At 33.0% G+C, this 14626-nt stretch overlaps 1 protein-coding gene across 5 annotated transcripts in view; it reads left to right on the forward strand.

Moving 5' to 3' along the window:
• The window catches only part of LOC100880961 (uncharacterized), a 59742-nt gene extending 49052 nt beyond the window's left edge, over positions 1–10690 (forward strand). For all 5 annotated transcript variants that reach the window (XM_076538511.1, XM_076538513.1, XM_076538512.1 and 2 more), the window contains 2 exons: positions 6689–6945; positions 9716–10690. In XM_076538511.1, coding sequence (XP_076394626.1) covers positions 6689–6945; positions 9716–9719 — 261 coding nt within the window. In that variant the 3' untranslated portion in view covers positions 9720–10690. The remainder of the gene's footprint in view (positions 1–6688; positions 6946–9715) is intronic.
• The last annotated feature ends 3936 nt before the right edge of the window (positions 10691–14626 follow it).

Genomic DNA, 14626 nt, shown 5'->3' on the forward strand with positions numbered 1-14626 from the left:
ATCAACGGAAAAGTACGTTTCGTGCAAACACACCGTGTCTAAATATTAGTCTAATTAAGTGCCAATTAAGTCGGTAACGTGAAGATCACGTTCCCAATCACGCAACAGCTAATACCTTAACAAGTAACAGTCATCGGGAAATTAACAAAAAAAAGTAAAATCACTGAAATCATGTGATTTATCTTTTTATTGGAAACAGACATATTGCATCATGTACCTATTGACGTACATTTCGCGGATATTGCAGGAGTTGATGGATCAAGTTCCTGATTAATATCGATCATTGTTTACGATCTCCGTTCAATCTTATCACAAAGTGCACCTTTGTTCTTTTTGTGTCATTCTAACAATAAGTGCAGGTCGTATCAATATGCGGACACTGCAGTACTTTTGTACTCGTTATTGTGTACCGCAAGGGATGATTTACATACATCTTCCAAAACTTTAATTCACCATATACATATCTGCTTGTTTTACAAAAACATGAATCATTTGTTGTAGATTGAAAATGTATAGTTTCTTTTCAACTATAACATTTCAATGTGTAGTCATAGTCATTTCAATATCTTAAATAAGCTATCACAAATTCATGTCGCATTAATGTTAGGACACTTGATGAAAAATAGAGAGTTTATATATAAAATGTAGGATAAACAATTTTAATATTTTCTTGCAAATCCTTTTTGTTTAATAACCAGATGCAATCATTTGGATATATTAAAAATAATTTCTTTCAAATATTCTGCAGAAACGGAATGCCATTCCTTTTCCAGCCTCATTCATAATTCAAGTGTATTCTTTGATCTATTTCATCCCGTACGTTCATTTATGTCTGTGAATTGTGGAGATAAAAGTAAATTTGAGCAATTATACAACAAATATTCTTATATTATTCGAGTTCTGTACTTTGGATCATTATCAATGTCAACGAACAGTAATTCTGAAAATGCACCCTCATAAAATCACGGAACCTCTTCCATGCTTTAACACGTTCACGCCGGGGCGAATATTTACGTTTCGCTTCGTGGGGCGGCGCGACATTGTTGCTCCTTCGAATCTTCGAACGCGCTAAATACGAAATCAAAACAGTTTTGACATTGATTTTCAGAACGCACATTTCTTGCATCAAGTGTAAAGGTAGATAAACTTATCTTTTCTTCTACAGGGGCGGTTAGCACTTTTCCTTTTTGAATTTTTCACAGAGAAATCAAAGAATGTGAAATAGAAAAAAAAACGGTCAAGAAAACACACACATTTTCTATAATCGTTCAAAGGGGCTGCCAGAAAAACAAGAAAACGATGTAAAGAATGTTACAAACAATTATCGAAAATACAAGGTAGATTATATGCCGCGAAAAAAAGTAAAAAAGTAAGAACATATTGTAAAAGTTGTAAGGGCCAGCCCGCATTATGTTTAGAATGTTTTAAAAAGTTGCATGCTGATAAATAAATAATTGTTATCAATTTAAAATATTGAATGTTAATGCTTGTAATACTCAATTTTTGTTTATAATGTTGACAAAAAATAAAATAAACTTATTTTTTGATAACCCACCTGTGATGCACGTCGCCCCACGGGACATTAAGTATGACCCACCGGTCGGTCACGCCGGCGTGAACGTGTTAAAGTAAGTTCTAGATTTTTGGTTTTAAAACATCAATTACTCTCCGCTATACTACGCTTTTCCCAACCGAATCAAAAATAGAATATTTACTTTCGTGAGTGAAAATATCCTTTCATTAATCTTGAGACGTGTCAATAAATTCTTTGGCACAAATCAGTCTTTTTCTAATTTATTAATTTACCGTTTTTTCCTTGTTGTTCGTTCATTATATCCATTGTCTCGCATTATTTCATGCACCGTTTCAACAATGATTTTCTTTCCACTTTCACGATAAACCTTCTAAGGTAATTATGCAGCACTACAGTGTGGATCTTTTAACTCGTATTAATTTTTCTTCTTCCATTCGAAACTCGTGGTTGTCTCTTTTGTTTCTTAAATTCGATGCAATCTTCTTCCCTTTATTTTTTAACGATGTCTACTATACTCTTCTTCGTTACTAATAACCATGCTATTTCGTGATAACTTTATCGTTCTCTTATGCAAAACAAGAAACGCAGAACTAGCATTGTGTACGAATATTAATGCAACTGTAGCTTCGAGTGCAAAGAGTTAAAAATTAGATTCTCTGTGATAAGCTGCCGTAAAGTTTTACCTGCAATGCGACGGGAATTTGCCGGTAGCATGTATTTTTATTTTACAGTGAACAATCCGTTTTTCTGTAAAACAAATCTCGTATACAAAACCACAACCGCAATAGTCCTGTGTCTGAATATTAATGTAACTGTAGTCGTAACAATCTGCTTCGCGCCGAGATTAGCAAAAGTCGCTCCGTGGAAAGTTGTCACCTTGTTATTCTTCCATTTTTCTTTTAATCTAAAAATGTATGTAGGCGCAGTATAGAGACACGACCGAGAATAGCAACCGCTCCTCTTTTCGTAGCGTGCATGGAAATAATAGAAATTCAAAGGTCTACGGTTCGATGCATAAAAGAGGTCGCTAACAGTTACAATGCACTTATCTATTCGCGAAAGGATATTCACCCGGAAGCATGGCATCTATATTTATCGGTAACCATTCTCTGGTACATCTTTACGTACCGTAGTCGCAATTGACACGTATGCAAGGGCAGAATATAGCTGGCTAATTTTAGTACCGATGTCGCATAGAAATCGGTACCTACAATCGTCTATTATTGTTGCCTTTGAGAAAATAGAGTAGGTATATCGTGATACGGTGGAAGCTTTGTAACTACTCTGTAGATGATTACTCTATCGATTTCGTTCCGATCTTTCTCCGCAGGCTTTTATAGACATATTGTGCGCTAGGAATAGAATACACGAATGACAGAATCCTCTGTTATTTTATTATTGAAGAAAGTTTGTTATTTTATCATTTATTTATTAGAATGGGGACTTCAAAGTGTGATGATGACCTTGTCTGGTTTGAATGAATTTGAAATTTGGACATTAACCCTTCGCGCTCGAGAGGCACCTCTCAGGCCATTCGATTTAATACAATTTGGGGTTTTTGGGCTTTGAGACTTTGGAATTTTAGAACTTTTTAACTTCGATAATTGGAAGTTTTAGTTAGGGACATTGCAATTTTAGGAATTGGGGACACTCAAATTTTAAGACTTTCAAACTTTTAATTGTTAGCATTCTTTAGATTTTGAGATTTGTGAATTGTGAAAATTTGGAAATTTGAAAAGGAATACCTTGGTAATTGGTTATCTATGGGTCTTGCAAAATCTGGAAGATATATGTAGAGAATCTAGGGAATTTAGAAAATCTAAAAAACTCAAAAAATTTAGAAAATCTAGAGAATCCAGAAAATTGAATGAATCTAAAAAATGTGGAAAATGTAGAAAATATAGAAAATATAGAAATTTAGGAAGTGTAGTAAATGTAGAAAATCTGGAAAATCTAAAAAATGTTTAAAATCGGGAAAACTTGGAAAATTTTGAAAATTGGGAATATATGTGGCGACAGGGAAAGTTCCGAGTGGGAAGCGAGGTCTGGATTTTGTCAGAGATCTTTTGACCCGTCGAGTCAATAGAGTCATTAAGTTGTAAATAATTTTGCGCTGGCTCGGCGGGTCTAAGAGGCCCTCGGCCCTTTCCGCTCGGGACTTCCTAAAAAAGGAGAGAGTTTTCTCCTTCGTCGGAAAATGTTTTCGGGAGACATTCGAGTCTCGATCTCCGCAGTAAACGCATCGCGCCTTCTATATCAATAAAGTATTTTGCCACATACACGATTGTATTCATTTCACGTACATCACCTCATATATATAAAAACTAAAAAGTCTAGATAATTTATTCTAGATAACTTAGAATTTTGAAGTTATAGACAATATATGAAATCGAAGGATCTAGGAAATATAAAAAATCTAGGGAATCTACGAAATATATGGAACTGGAAACCATCAGCTCTAGAAATCTAGGGACACGAAGATAAAGAAATTTGAAGATTTTGGTGAAAAATTTTAATTGCTAAAACTGCATCTCATCTCAAAAAAAGTTTGCAAAACCATACGTTAAAAATTTCCTGCTTTTATCAAAACACATTCCTCTCAAATTAAAACAATAATACGATAATGATGATTGAATAATCATTGCAAAATATCAATTTCGTAAACTACCTAAGTTGTATCCATGATGAAATTAAAATGACGGATTTGGTCAAAGAACTAGCGGTGGATGTCATTCACATTGCGAATCAGTGGGTAGAAACTATTATGTAATTTACCAAGAAACTTTCTTAATAGTCACGACTGAGAGATTTTCAAGCTTTTTATCTCTAGTAACTAGTTCAGTGGTTGACGCATCTTTGCGTGACTTACCAGAAGAGCACATAACCTTTGAAGCAACGATTTGATTCAAATTTAGCACACTTGTAGGAGATCCCAAAAATAATAATTCCACAAAGAGCATGGTGTACAGTTCTTTGAAATTAATTCGTGTCTGAAGTTTTATAGCTGAAATTTTATAGCTTTACTAACAAAAGAGGTTATGATTCAAATCTTCTATATTTAGAAATTCTTCTCTTTTATGTGGCAACATTTTTCAATTTACAAAATTGGACATTAGTGAGTTTCAGAGTTGTTGAAGTTGGAAAATGTGAAATTTAAGTTTACGGATTTTTGGAATTTTGGAATGTAAATAACTGAATTAGTGGATTTCAAATTTTTGTAATTATTAAATTATTAAATTACAAAAATTTCTAAACTTTCAAATTTTCGAATTTTCAACTTTTTAAATTTCCAAATTTCCATATTTCCAAATTTCCAAATTTCCAAATTTCCAAATTTCTAAATTTCTAAATTCCCAAATTCCCAAATTCCCAAATTCCCAAATTCCCAAATTCCTAAATTCCTAAATTCCTAAATTCCCAAGTTCTCAAATTCCCAAATTCCTAAATTCCCAAATTCCCAAATTCCTAAATCCCAAATCCCCAAATTCTCAAATTTCCAAATTCCGAAATTCTCAAATTCCCAAATTCCCAAATTCCCAAATTTCCAAACTTCCAACTTTCCAAATTTCCAAAATTCTCAAAATTCCCAAAATTCCCAAAATTATCAAATATTCAAATTTCCAAGTTACTAATCTTCTAACTTACTTAATCACCAAGCTTTCAAAAAACTAAATTTCCGAGTCCTCGCGGATACAGAATTTTAAGTACCCCACTAATTAACTAGAAATCAAAAGCAATTACATGTAAATTTTTCTGATATTTCAACAAGATACACGTTCTAATTTCACAAAATTAATATTCATAGTGCCTCCCATAATTATGCCAAGTTTAGACCAGATCGGTGTTGCGAAAGTTGTATTCCCCTCAATAGATATAGTCAGGTACAAAGTTACCAAGAGCAGGAACAGTTCGCCGGATATCTATAGACGACCTGCGATATATATAGAAGATTAACCATTTCGGGGTTAATATTCTTGCTGTCGGCCATAATGTGGTGATAAAGTAGCGCGATAAAAGTGCGCACGCAAAAGGTCACATTTTAACACGTTGATCACCGCACTGAAAACTGGCTTTCGTGCTCAAACATGCTATAATACTGATTATTTATAACAATGGCCCTTAATCTCTTAATTTCATCATTTAATCTTTTAGTATATGTCGTTGTCCGAATATTAAGAGCTCACAAATGATTTCTTATTTGTCTTTTAGGGAAATGATTAATTTAATTGAATTTGTAGGGGCGGTCACATATGATCACGGTGGTGTTTAACATATATTCGCTTTACAAGAAATATGATTCTAGTAAATAATATTCGGTACAGAGAAAATATTTTCGTATTACATATACAATTATATGCATATAAATTGTACGATATACATTTTGATATGAATCTGTTTTACAAGGAATAATTTTAAAATTCTAGAGAATATTAGTCAGAGAGAAAACACTTTTGTACTATACATACAATTATACATAACTGTATAAAAACTGTCATATACGTTTGAATATAAATCTGTTTCACGAGAAACATTTTCCGAATGGTTCCAGAAAACGATAACAAAATGAAAATACTTTTATATTGCATATACAATTATAAAAATATTGTGACATACACTTTATCATATTGACCATAATTCTGGAAATTGACATCCGTGATCAAATATGCGATAATACAGATTACTAAAAACATATGAACTTAATTTTCTAATTTTATTTTTTGACGTGTAACTGTATACCATTGTCTCAACACTAAAATGTATATCATTGTCTCAAAAATTCTTTTCATTTGCTTTTCCTATAAATGATTTAATTGAATCTGTAGCGATAGTCACGTATGATTACCATGGTGATCAGCTATCCCTTTGGGGTGAGATATATTTTAACCCATTTAAACTTTCGTTAAAAGTTCTTTAATAAAATAAATTCCTTTATTTTTATGTTATTCATAAAATAAACAGTTGTTTCGTTTTTTACATCAGAAATATTTTTGTGCAACTTTGAAAATCGCACACTTCAAAAGGTTAAATTGAAAGAAAAGTCGATTGCCTCGGAATCACTGAAATCCCGGGGAACCTTGTTCCTCGATCTTTATGTTTCTCTGGTAGTTCCTACTTCGTATCCGATGATTCAGACGGTAATTCTACTGGTTGCAGATCGACGATCCGATTCACGTAATCTCCATTGAGGAACCATCTAGTGGATCCAGACAGAAGCCACCGGACTATGAGGCCGTTACGGACGCGCCACCTAGCTACGATGACGCCATCAAGCTGAATCCTAGTCACCTACTTAGGCTAAACAACAACAACAGTGCCACGTTGTCGTTGCCGACTGTGCACAACATGGTACCTAGAACTGTGGAAATTGTCTCTAGGGACCCGACACCCTCACCGCCCCCACCTTACGCGAGGTAACGTTCTTTTCATTCATATTGTGCAGCTAGTCAGTTTAAAATTTAGTTATAGAAATATTAAGTTATTCGAAACTATATTTAAGGTGAAGTGGAGTAAGTTCGTAAACGGAGCAAGTGCGTATATAGGCTATTTTTATTACGATATGAGTAAAATTTCTTCATTTAGTATGTTTGTTTCCTTGTTTTCTTTCACTACTTTCTTTCTTTCACTACTAGGGGACTTTCTGTCCCCTTTTATATTTCAGCTAAGAGTACTTGTTTGCAGTATAGAGTACTTGCATAATGCAGTAAAAAGCATTTTATAGCAGATTTGTTAATAATTCTTGCCCCATTGCACATGAAATAAAGTTTCAAAGTATTTAGCTTCAAGTTACGCTCTTACCCCATTTTCGGGGAAAATGCAGAATAGTTGACATTTTAAACAATTTCCTATCAAAATCAAAATGTACAAGGAAAATTAAGGTCTTAGTTAATATTAATTAAATAGTAGTAATTGTGCAAAACGTTCGATATCGACAGCGTTAAGTATTTACATAGCAGACTGAAAATACTGACGTTTAAATACCAACTTTACAAAAACTAGTCTGCACTTACTCCACTTCATCTTAGCTTATATTTAGTTATAAATTTAGTTATAGAAATCCTTCAAGAGTAATTAACCATAATTTTACGGACGTCTAATGACCACTAAATTCTAAACCTATCAAAGTATAATGCACACTTATTAAGAAATTAATTCTTTATCTAAATGAAAATCAGTGCAGGTTTCAAGAAAACTATACCAAAAAATATTATTAATTACTTTACTAGTAAAACAATGGTCATTTCAACGCTTTGTGTTGAATTGAAACTGAATTATAATAATAACTAAATAAAGGATAATACTTCAGTTACCTTATACAATGATTCTATACCTTGATGATAGTTAACATATTTTTTGACAAAAACTTTTTAATAATTTTTGCATACTTCAGCTACCTTATACAATGAGTTTTTACTTTGATGACAATTAACATATTTTTTTGACAAATGCTTTTTAATAATTCTTGCAACTGAAAATAAGAAATATAAATTTTGTACTAGAAGTAAGTCTTGCATTGATAGTACCTGTTGAACGTAGTTAATTGCTTTAGAGGAAATCCGAAATTTGCCAAGAAGGAATGAATAAAAATACTTATGTCCATGAATGTATGTGAATGTGCTACTTATATATTGCATAAATTATTTAATTTGAATATTTGGGAATTTAAATAATACAAATGTGAAAATATCACAACTTGAAATTTAAATAATTTGAAAGTTTCAAAGTTAAAAACTGTAGACCTGTAATCTTCAAACTTGAAAATAATTTGAAAATTAGAGGATTTAAAAATTGCAAGGTTTGAAAATTCCTCAAAATTTGGTAAATTTGAAATATAAAAACTTGAAAATTTTTTAATCTAAGCATTTGACGTTTCGTAAATAACAAAGTTTAAAAATTTTACGATTTAAAATGTAAAATATTAACAAATTTCACGATTTAAAATGTAAAATATTAACAAATTTCACGATTTAAAATGTACAATATTAAAAAATTTCACGATTTAAAATGTAAAAATATTAAAAAATTTAAATGATTAAATACTTAGAAATTGGAAAATATAACAATTTTAAATTCAGGACACGTTTCGATTAGGTAATTCTTCTTCGAAGAAAGTCTGCGCAATACCTCAGTGTACTCCGTAATGAATGAAATCTTGATCGTCACAGTGACGTAGAGTAATTCTCCGTAAAATAAGTATCTATAAAAAGAAAGGTGTTCGACTTTGCGGTTTTGAATTGTTCGTGAGAAACGTTTGACCTGACCGAGATACGTCAGTTTAAAGAGTAGGTGTAATGGAGATAGGCAATGGTGATACGTAGGAGAAACTGTGACGTGATTCATGCTATGCGGTATCACGTCACAGTTTATTTTATAGCAGTCGATGACGTCAAGCGATGCTATAGATTCTTATCCGAAGTGAGAGTTTAGAGTTTAAATTTTATTAACACTTCGTTGCATCCTGATGCAAATATACTGACATAGATATTCTTGTATTTTATTTAACATAAATCAATTGAAAATTTTGTACCTAATGAAATTATTGGAAATATTTGTTTTTGTAATTGGTAATTATTTTGTATATAATAAATTTAAATGTTATACTAATGACAATAATAATATTTATTAATATACTTAACTTATTTAAATCAGTTGAATAAGTTTTAAACCTATAATAAGTACAATATTTAATATATTGTAATATAAATGCTTACATTTCCAAATGACCAATTTTTGAAATTTTTAATTTTCCAAAACTGAATTACTGAAACTCCATTTTTGCAAATTATCAAACTTCAATATTTCTATATTCACAAATTTGGAAGTTTATAAATTTGTTAATCTTTAAATTTGAAAACTTGTTCTAAATTCATAAAATTCATAAATTAAAATCTTTCACTTATATCAATTTTGTGTTACACTACTCGTATTTTCACGAAACAGTATACTACTATTATTTCCAAACTAACGAGAATATTATCACTAAAAATGAATGCACAAAATGAATCAAACAGTACTTCAAATTTAACTATAGTGCAATATTTGAATAAACTTTATTTTTCTTGCAAAACATACGCAGTTTGAAAGCCATGAAATAAGAACAAGAAGTTTCTTAAATCCCTAATTTATATCTAATTTCTACAATTAATATATGCGTGAATGAAATAATTTTTCTTTTTGTTTCAGGTGAAATCTTCGGTATTATCAGTCATGATCGCAACAAAAGAAGTTCGCGGCAGCTGTGTATCCAGCGTATTGCAACAATAATTAAAAACCAAACAAGTACAAAAACATGAGGGGGTGGAATGACTGTGCCGTTCTTTCCAGTTGCCGTAATATGGCAAACGATGGAAACGAACACAAGGATCACGACAGACTAAAAACATTTGTGTTCAAAGAATCGAACTGAACCAAAACGGGACTCTTTTGTCGCCGAATATACATATCCAATCGCAGATCGAATCGAAAACTACGCAGCTAGATCCTAACGAAGGATTCTGAGCTTAGCAGACAACGAATTTCATGAGAAATTGAAGATGGCGGCTAAAGGAAGCAAGATGGCGACTGAAGGAAAGGAGATGAACACTGGTGCCTTCTACGATGCACCTCGTTAGCCTAACAGGGAAATACTCACGATAAGGAGTTCCAGAACTGTCGAAATTTGAGCTTCTCGATAAACCCGTATGGCACACGATTATCGATTTCGTCTGGCTAATTTAGAGCGAGTCTAAAATAGCAAACACGAGTCATCGATAAACGAACACACGATGTGTATTATTTTGCCTTTATATGTATTTATACGCGATCTAAGTGCGTTCCTTACGAGTACACGAAGAACTTAATGGAAAAGAGGAAGATGGAGGATGAAGGAGAAGATGGAGACCTAAGAATCGGAATATCTTCGGATGAATTGAGTTTCATCGCTTAGAAAATCGCGCAGCTTGTTAGAAGAGATACCTTTGTTTGCCATATGATTTCGATGATTGTCATTTTTACACGTGTACATACCGCATGCGAAATTCATTCGCACGTCCATTTTATTGTGATATACGATGATGCAGGTATTATATTGATACGTCACCGTCGAATACGTCGTCGCTTTCTGAAACAAGACTTTTTTTTATAATGAGAATAAAGATACGATGATAGGCATCTTTTAAACTCGACTGTTTTTTTTTAACCCTACACCTTTCATTAGAATCCTTTCATCCCTTACTTTTTCATTAGGATAACGATTTTGATAAAATTATCATGAAATTGAATAAGTAATAATTAGGGTGCCAGAATATGGTCTCAATGCTCTGAAGTTTGTAAAAAGTCACTGTTATTTCAGACAAATTTGAATATTATGAAGCTTAATACTTCTTTCTAACTTCAAATTAATCGGCGAATTGGTTAATAAAGGAACTCAACAATCAAATTGTTTGAAAGTGAATAACTTTTTGGAAAACAAGTAGGAGGAAATGAAAAGCCCAGACTTTATGTATTTATTTTTTGTTATTATAAAATAAATAAATGTAATAATTTATAATTATATTGTATAGAGTATTGTATAGACAAAGAAAATTTCTAGTAAGAAATGTTTAATTGTTACATTGTAATTGTGTTGCTTGTGAGGGTTAAATTCATTGCAATATAAAGTTAAAAAAATGCAACAAGGGGTGAAAAGAAAGTCTAAAATTTTTCTAAGATATGTTTCTGTCAAAAAATTTAGTTTTGAATCAATACTACTGAAAGATTAGAGCTAATACTTGTAAAAATAAGTCAAAACACATATGTAACTAAGCTGTCATAGTGCAGATGGCAAAAATAAAAGAAAAATGAGGGGGGAGGGATGGGGAAGAACGTTTCGTCCAGGACCTGCTAGTGAACTCGTCAGTAAGGCATTCTAGCAGGTCCCTGCCTTAGACGCGGGGATATTTGGTATGGGTTTTAGGTGGTCTATCAATGTTTCCCCGTTGGCGTCAAACTCTCAATGTTGCATGGCAATTTCTGTAATGAAAGAAGCAGAAAGTCCTCCATAATGCGGCGCGTTCGCTCCTTTGCTGTCCTAATCCTTCGAGAAATATGGGGGCGAGGCGCGTGCTCTCAAGCCGTCGTTTATATGGACGCACAGCACAAAGTCCGAACAACTTTAAAGCCGTCTCCTCCTCGATCCTAGGATGGGCGACGTTAAAACGTGCACAACTGTATAGCTCGGCGAGTCCCCGATCGAGAGTTATGGGCCCGGACGTCGATCGATCGTGGGGAGGGCGGCGCAGCAAATCCGAGAAAGTTGTCTTCTTAACCGTTGCCGTCGAATGTGCCATCCAGGAGCGAGAAGAGATATTATGAAGAATGTGCCCCTTGGTTCCTTCCTGCCATGAGATGATGATATTATGATGATTGGTGATGATTAGACTTTGCTTGATATGATGATTCTTCGGATCCTTTGGTTGTTTTTTGTTCATCATCTTATCTTCTCCTTCCTCGTAATTTGGCTGCTGGTCATCAGAAGTTGCGTGTTCGTCGGCCGGTCACCAGTGGCGGTTGCAGAGACGTAGTGGTGGTGAGGCCTGAGAAAATTAGGGAGAGGAAGGGGAGAGAGCGTTTCGTCCGGGACCTGCTAGTGGACTCGTCAGTAAGGCATTCTAGCAGGCCCTTGCCTTAGACGCTGGGATACCTGGTAGGGATAAACAGGGAACTTTTATAGGAATAAGAAGGTCCTTCGAGCACTAGCGAGAAAAAGGGTCTTAATTTTGTGCGCCGTCTAGTGGAGAGAAGCATAGTAGTGAATCGCAAAAAATTACAAAAAATTACTAATTACAATATAAAGGATATTTATTTATTAAAAATAAATACCCTGACCACTCACATATGTATACAAATATACAAGACCAACAGTGTTAGATACGACTTTTTTGTCGGATAATCAAATTTTCTTAAAATGGGCCGGAAGCTCTAAAAAAAATGGTCAAAAATAGTTTGAAAGGTGGCTAATGAGGCTAATAGTCTAGTCTAGGCCCTAGACTCTAGGGGGTGGAGAGCCTTCAACAAGCGGAAGCGAGTATATCAGTAAGTACATGTATGCGGAATCTCATGTAATAGCACATAAATGACTTCGGAATGTTTTTTAACCTTAACAAACAATTATCAACGTTAAGCAATTTTTATACTAATTAAAGTTTCCTAATTAAGCCTTTTAACCCTTTCGCTACGGTGATTTTTTCTGAGAAATGTGATTATGGTCTTATTTATTATAATAAAAAGTCAGATTTTCTTATTTATAAAAAGCAAAGCTAAAGCCTTTCTATACAGTTTTTTATCCTTCCTTTATGTACAAAGGATAATACAAATGACAAATGTTATAAGACGCCGTCATAACTCTTTTTTATAAAAACTTTTTAATCGCTAGGAAAAAACTCTGTTGGTATAAAAGTGGGCGCCTATAGGTGCTCTCAGTAATACAAACACAAAATTTCTAAGCGCCTATAGGCGCCCACAGTGGCCAAGGAGTTAATGAGACTGTGGCGTGAATTTAAATAAACAATTTTATTTTTATAATGTTATCTTCTTTTAATTATTTACAATGATTGCAATCGTTGTACATGGTTTAATTAATTTTTTAACATACAAAGTTTAAACTTTAATTTCTAACTTCAAAGTATCTAATTAATGAAAATGTTTCTCCTACAATTATTATTGTCTCTAACTGATTATTTATAAAAAGATCATATTTTACAATAAAAAATTTAGCTGTGAAGTTATAAAATAAAATTGCATTGATTACAATTGTTTTACACAATTTAATTAACTTTAAACTTTAAATTCCAACTTCACATTACCTAATTAATGGAAATGTTTGATAACAAATGTTTTTGAATGTCTCTCCTACAAATTATTATCTCTGATTATTTATAAAAAGAAGATCATATTTTATAACAAAAGAATTTACATATGAAGTTGCAAAATAAAATTGCAAATTGACATTATCTACGAATACAAAACAGTGATTGACTTTACCTACAGATTAGCATCATTTTGGTCTTATGTGCTGCCGTGTAGCAGTAGAAAATGAGAACTAATCAAACTGAAGTTTCATATGTGTGTAGTTCACTCTGTTCTTTGGAGAGATGGCGCCACATGTTCCATTTTAGAAAAAATTCAATTAATATTGCTTTCTATTGGCTCCATTAATTTCAAATTACATCAAACTGCAAGACTAATTAATATCAGAGTATTTTGACTTTGCCAAATCATTATCAATTTTAAACAATTCTTATGCTAATTAAGATTTCTGTCTAATGTTACCTGGTTTTCCGAAGTTTCTCATTTTATTATAAAATTTGTAAATCTTCTAGGTTCGAATAAATGTAGAACTTACAATATATATTTACTTGGTCCATGCGCGTTTAATGCACGATTCTTGGAACTTCGAATGACGCACTTAGCGAGTGTACATATCTTCAGTCCAAAATATTTTCCAAAAAGAAAACGTGGTGTAAATTAAATTATAATTTAACAGTGAATCGTAGCTCTTAGTTCGATATCGTTTTCCAAAATCTATTTTATTAAAAATATTTAGAAAACGATATCGATTACCAGGTCACACCACGCGGAGGCGGCTACGACAGTGACCCACCCTATCTCCAAATCCCGACCATCCTCCAATTGCACTAACCTCATTTATCGGCAGGATAAATGAGTTTTGGCTCTACTTAGCCCATAGGCTTCCAAAAATATACAAGTTTTTTACCATAGTATAGCAAAGAACTTGTATCGCACGCACGCTGTACATCTTAAAATTTAATACCCTCATGGGATCCTACGTTCGCACTCATACTTATTCTAAACCCCGCACACGTACAATCCACACCTCGACTCGATAACTGCAACGCTTGGGTCCCGACTTTGTTGCAGTTATCCAGTTTTTACTGTACTGAAAAATAAAATTATAGAAATATGGAACTCCATTGAGTGTAGTTTTACAAAATCATCGGTTTATAGTATGGAACGTCGGCTAAGAGACATTATAGCAGCTAAAGGTAGTCCATAATAATACATGTAGCGTTCTTTACGTTATTGAATCTTTTTCAAATTTTACTACCATAATCTTAA

This window comes from Megachile rotundata, chromosome 12 (genome assembly GCF_050947335.1).
Source record: "Megachile rotundata isolate GNS110a chromosome 12, iyMegRotu1, whole genome shotgun sequence".
Classification (NCBI taxonomy): domain Eukaryota; kingdom Metazoa; phylum Arthropoda; class Insecta; order Hymenoptera; family Megachilidae; genus Megachile; species Megachile rotundata.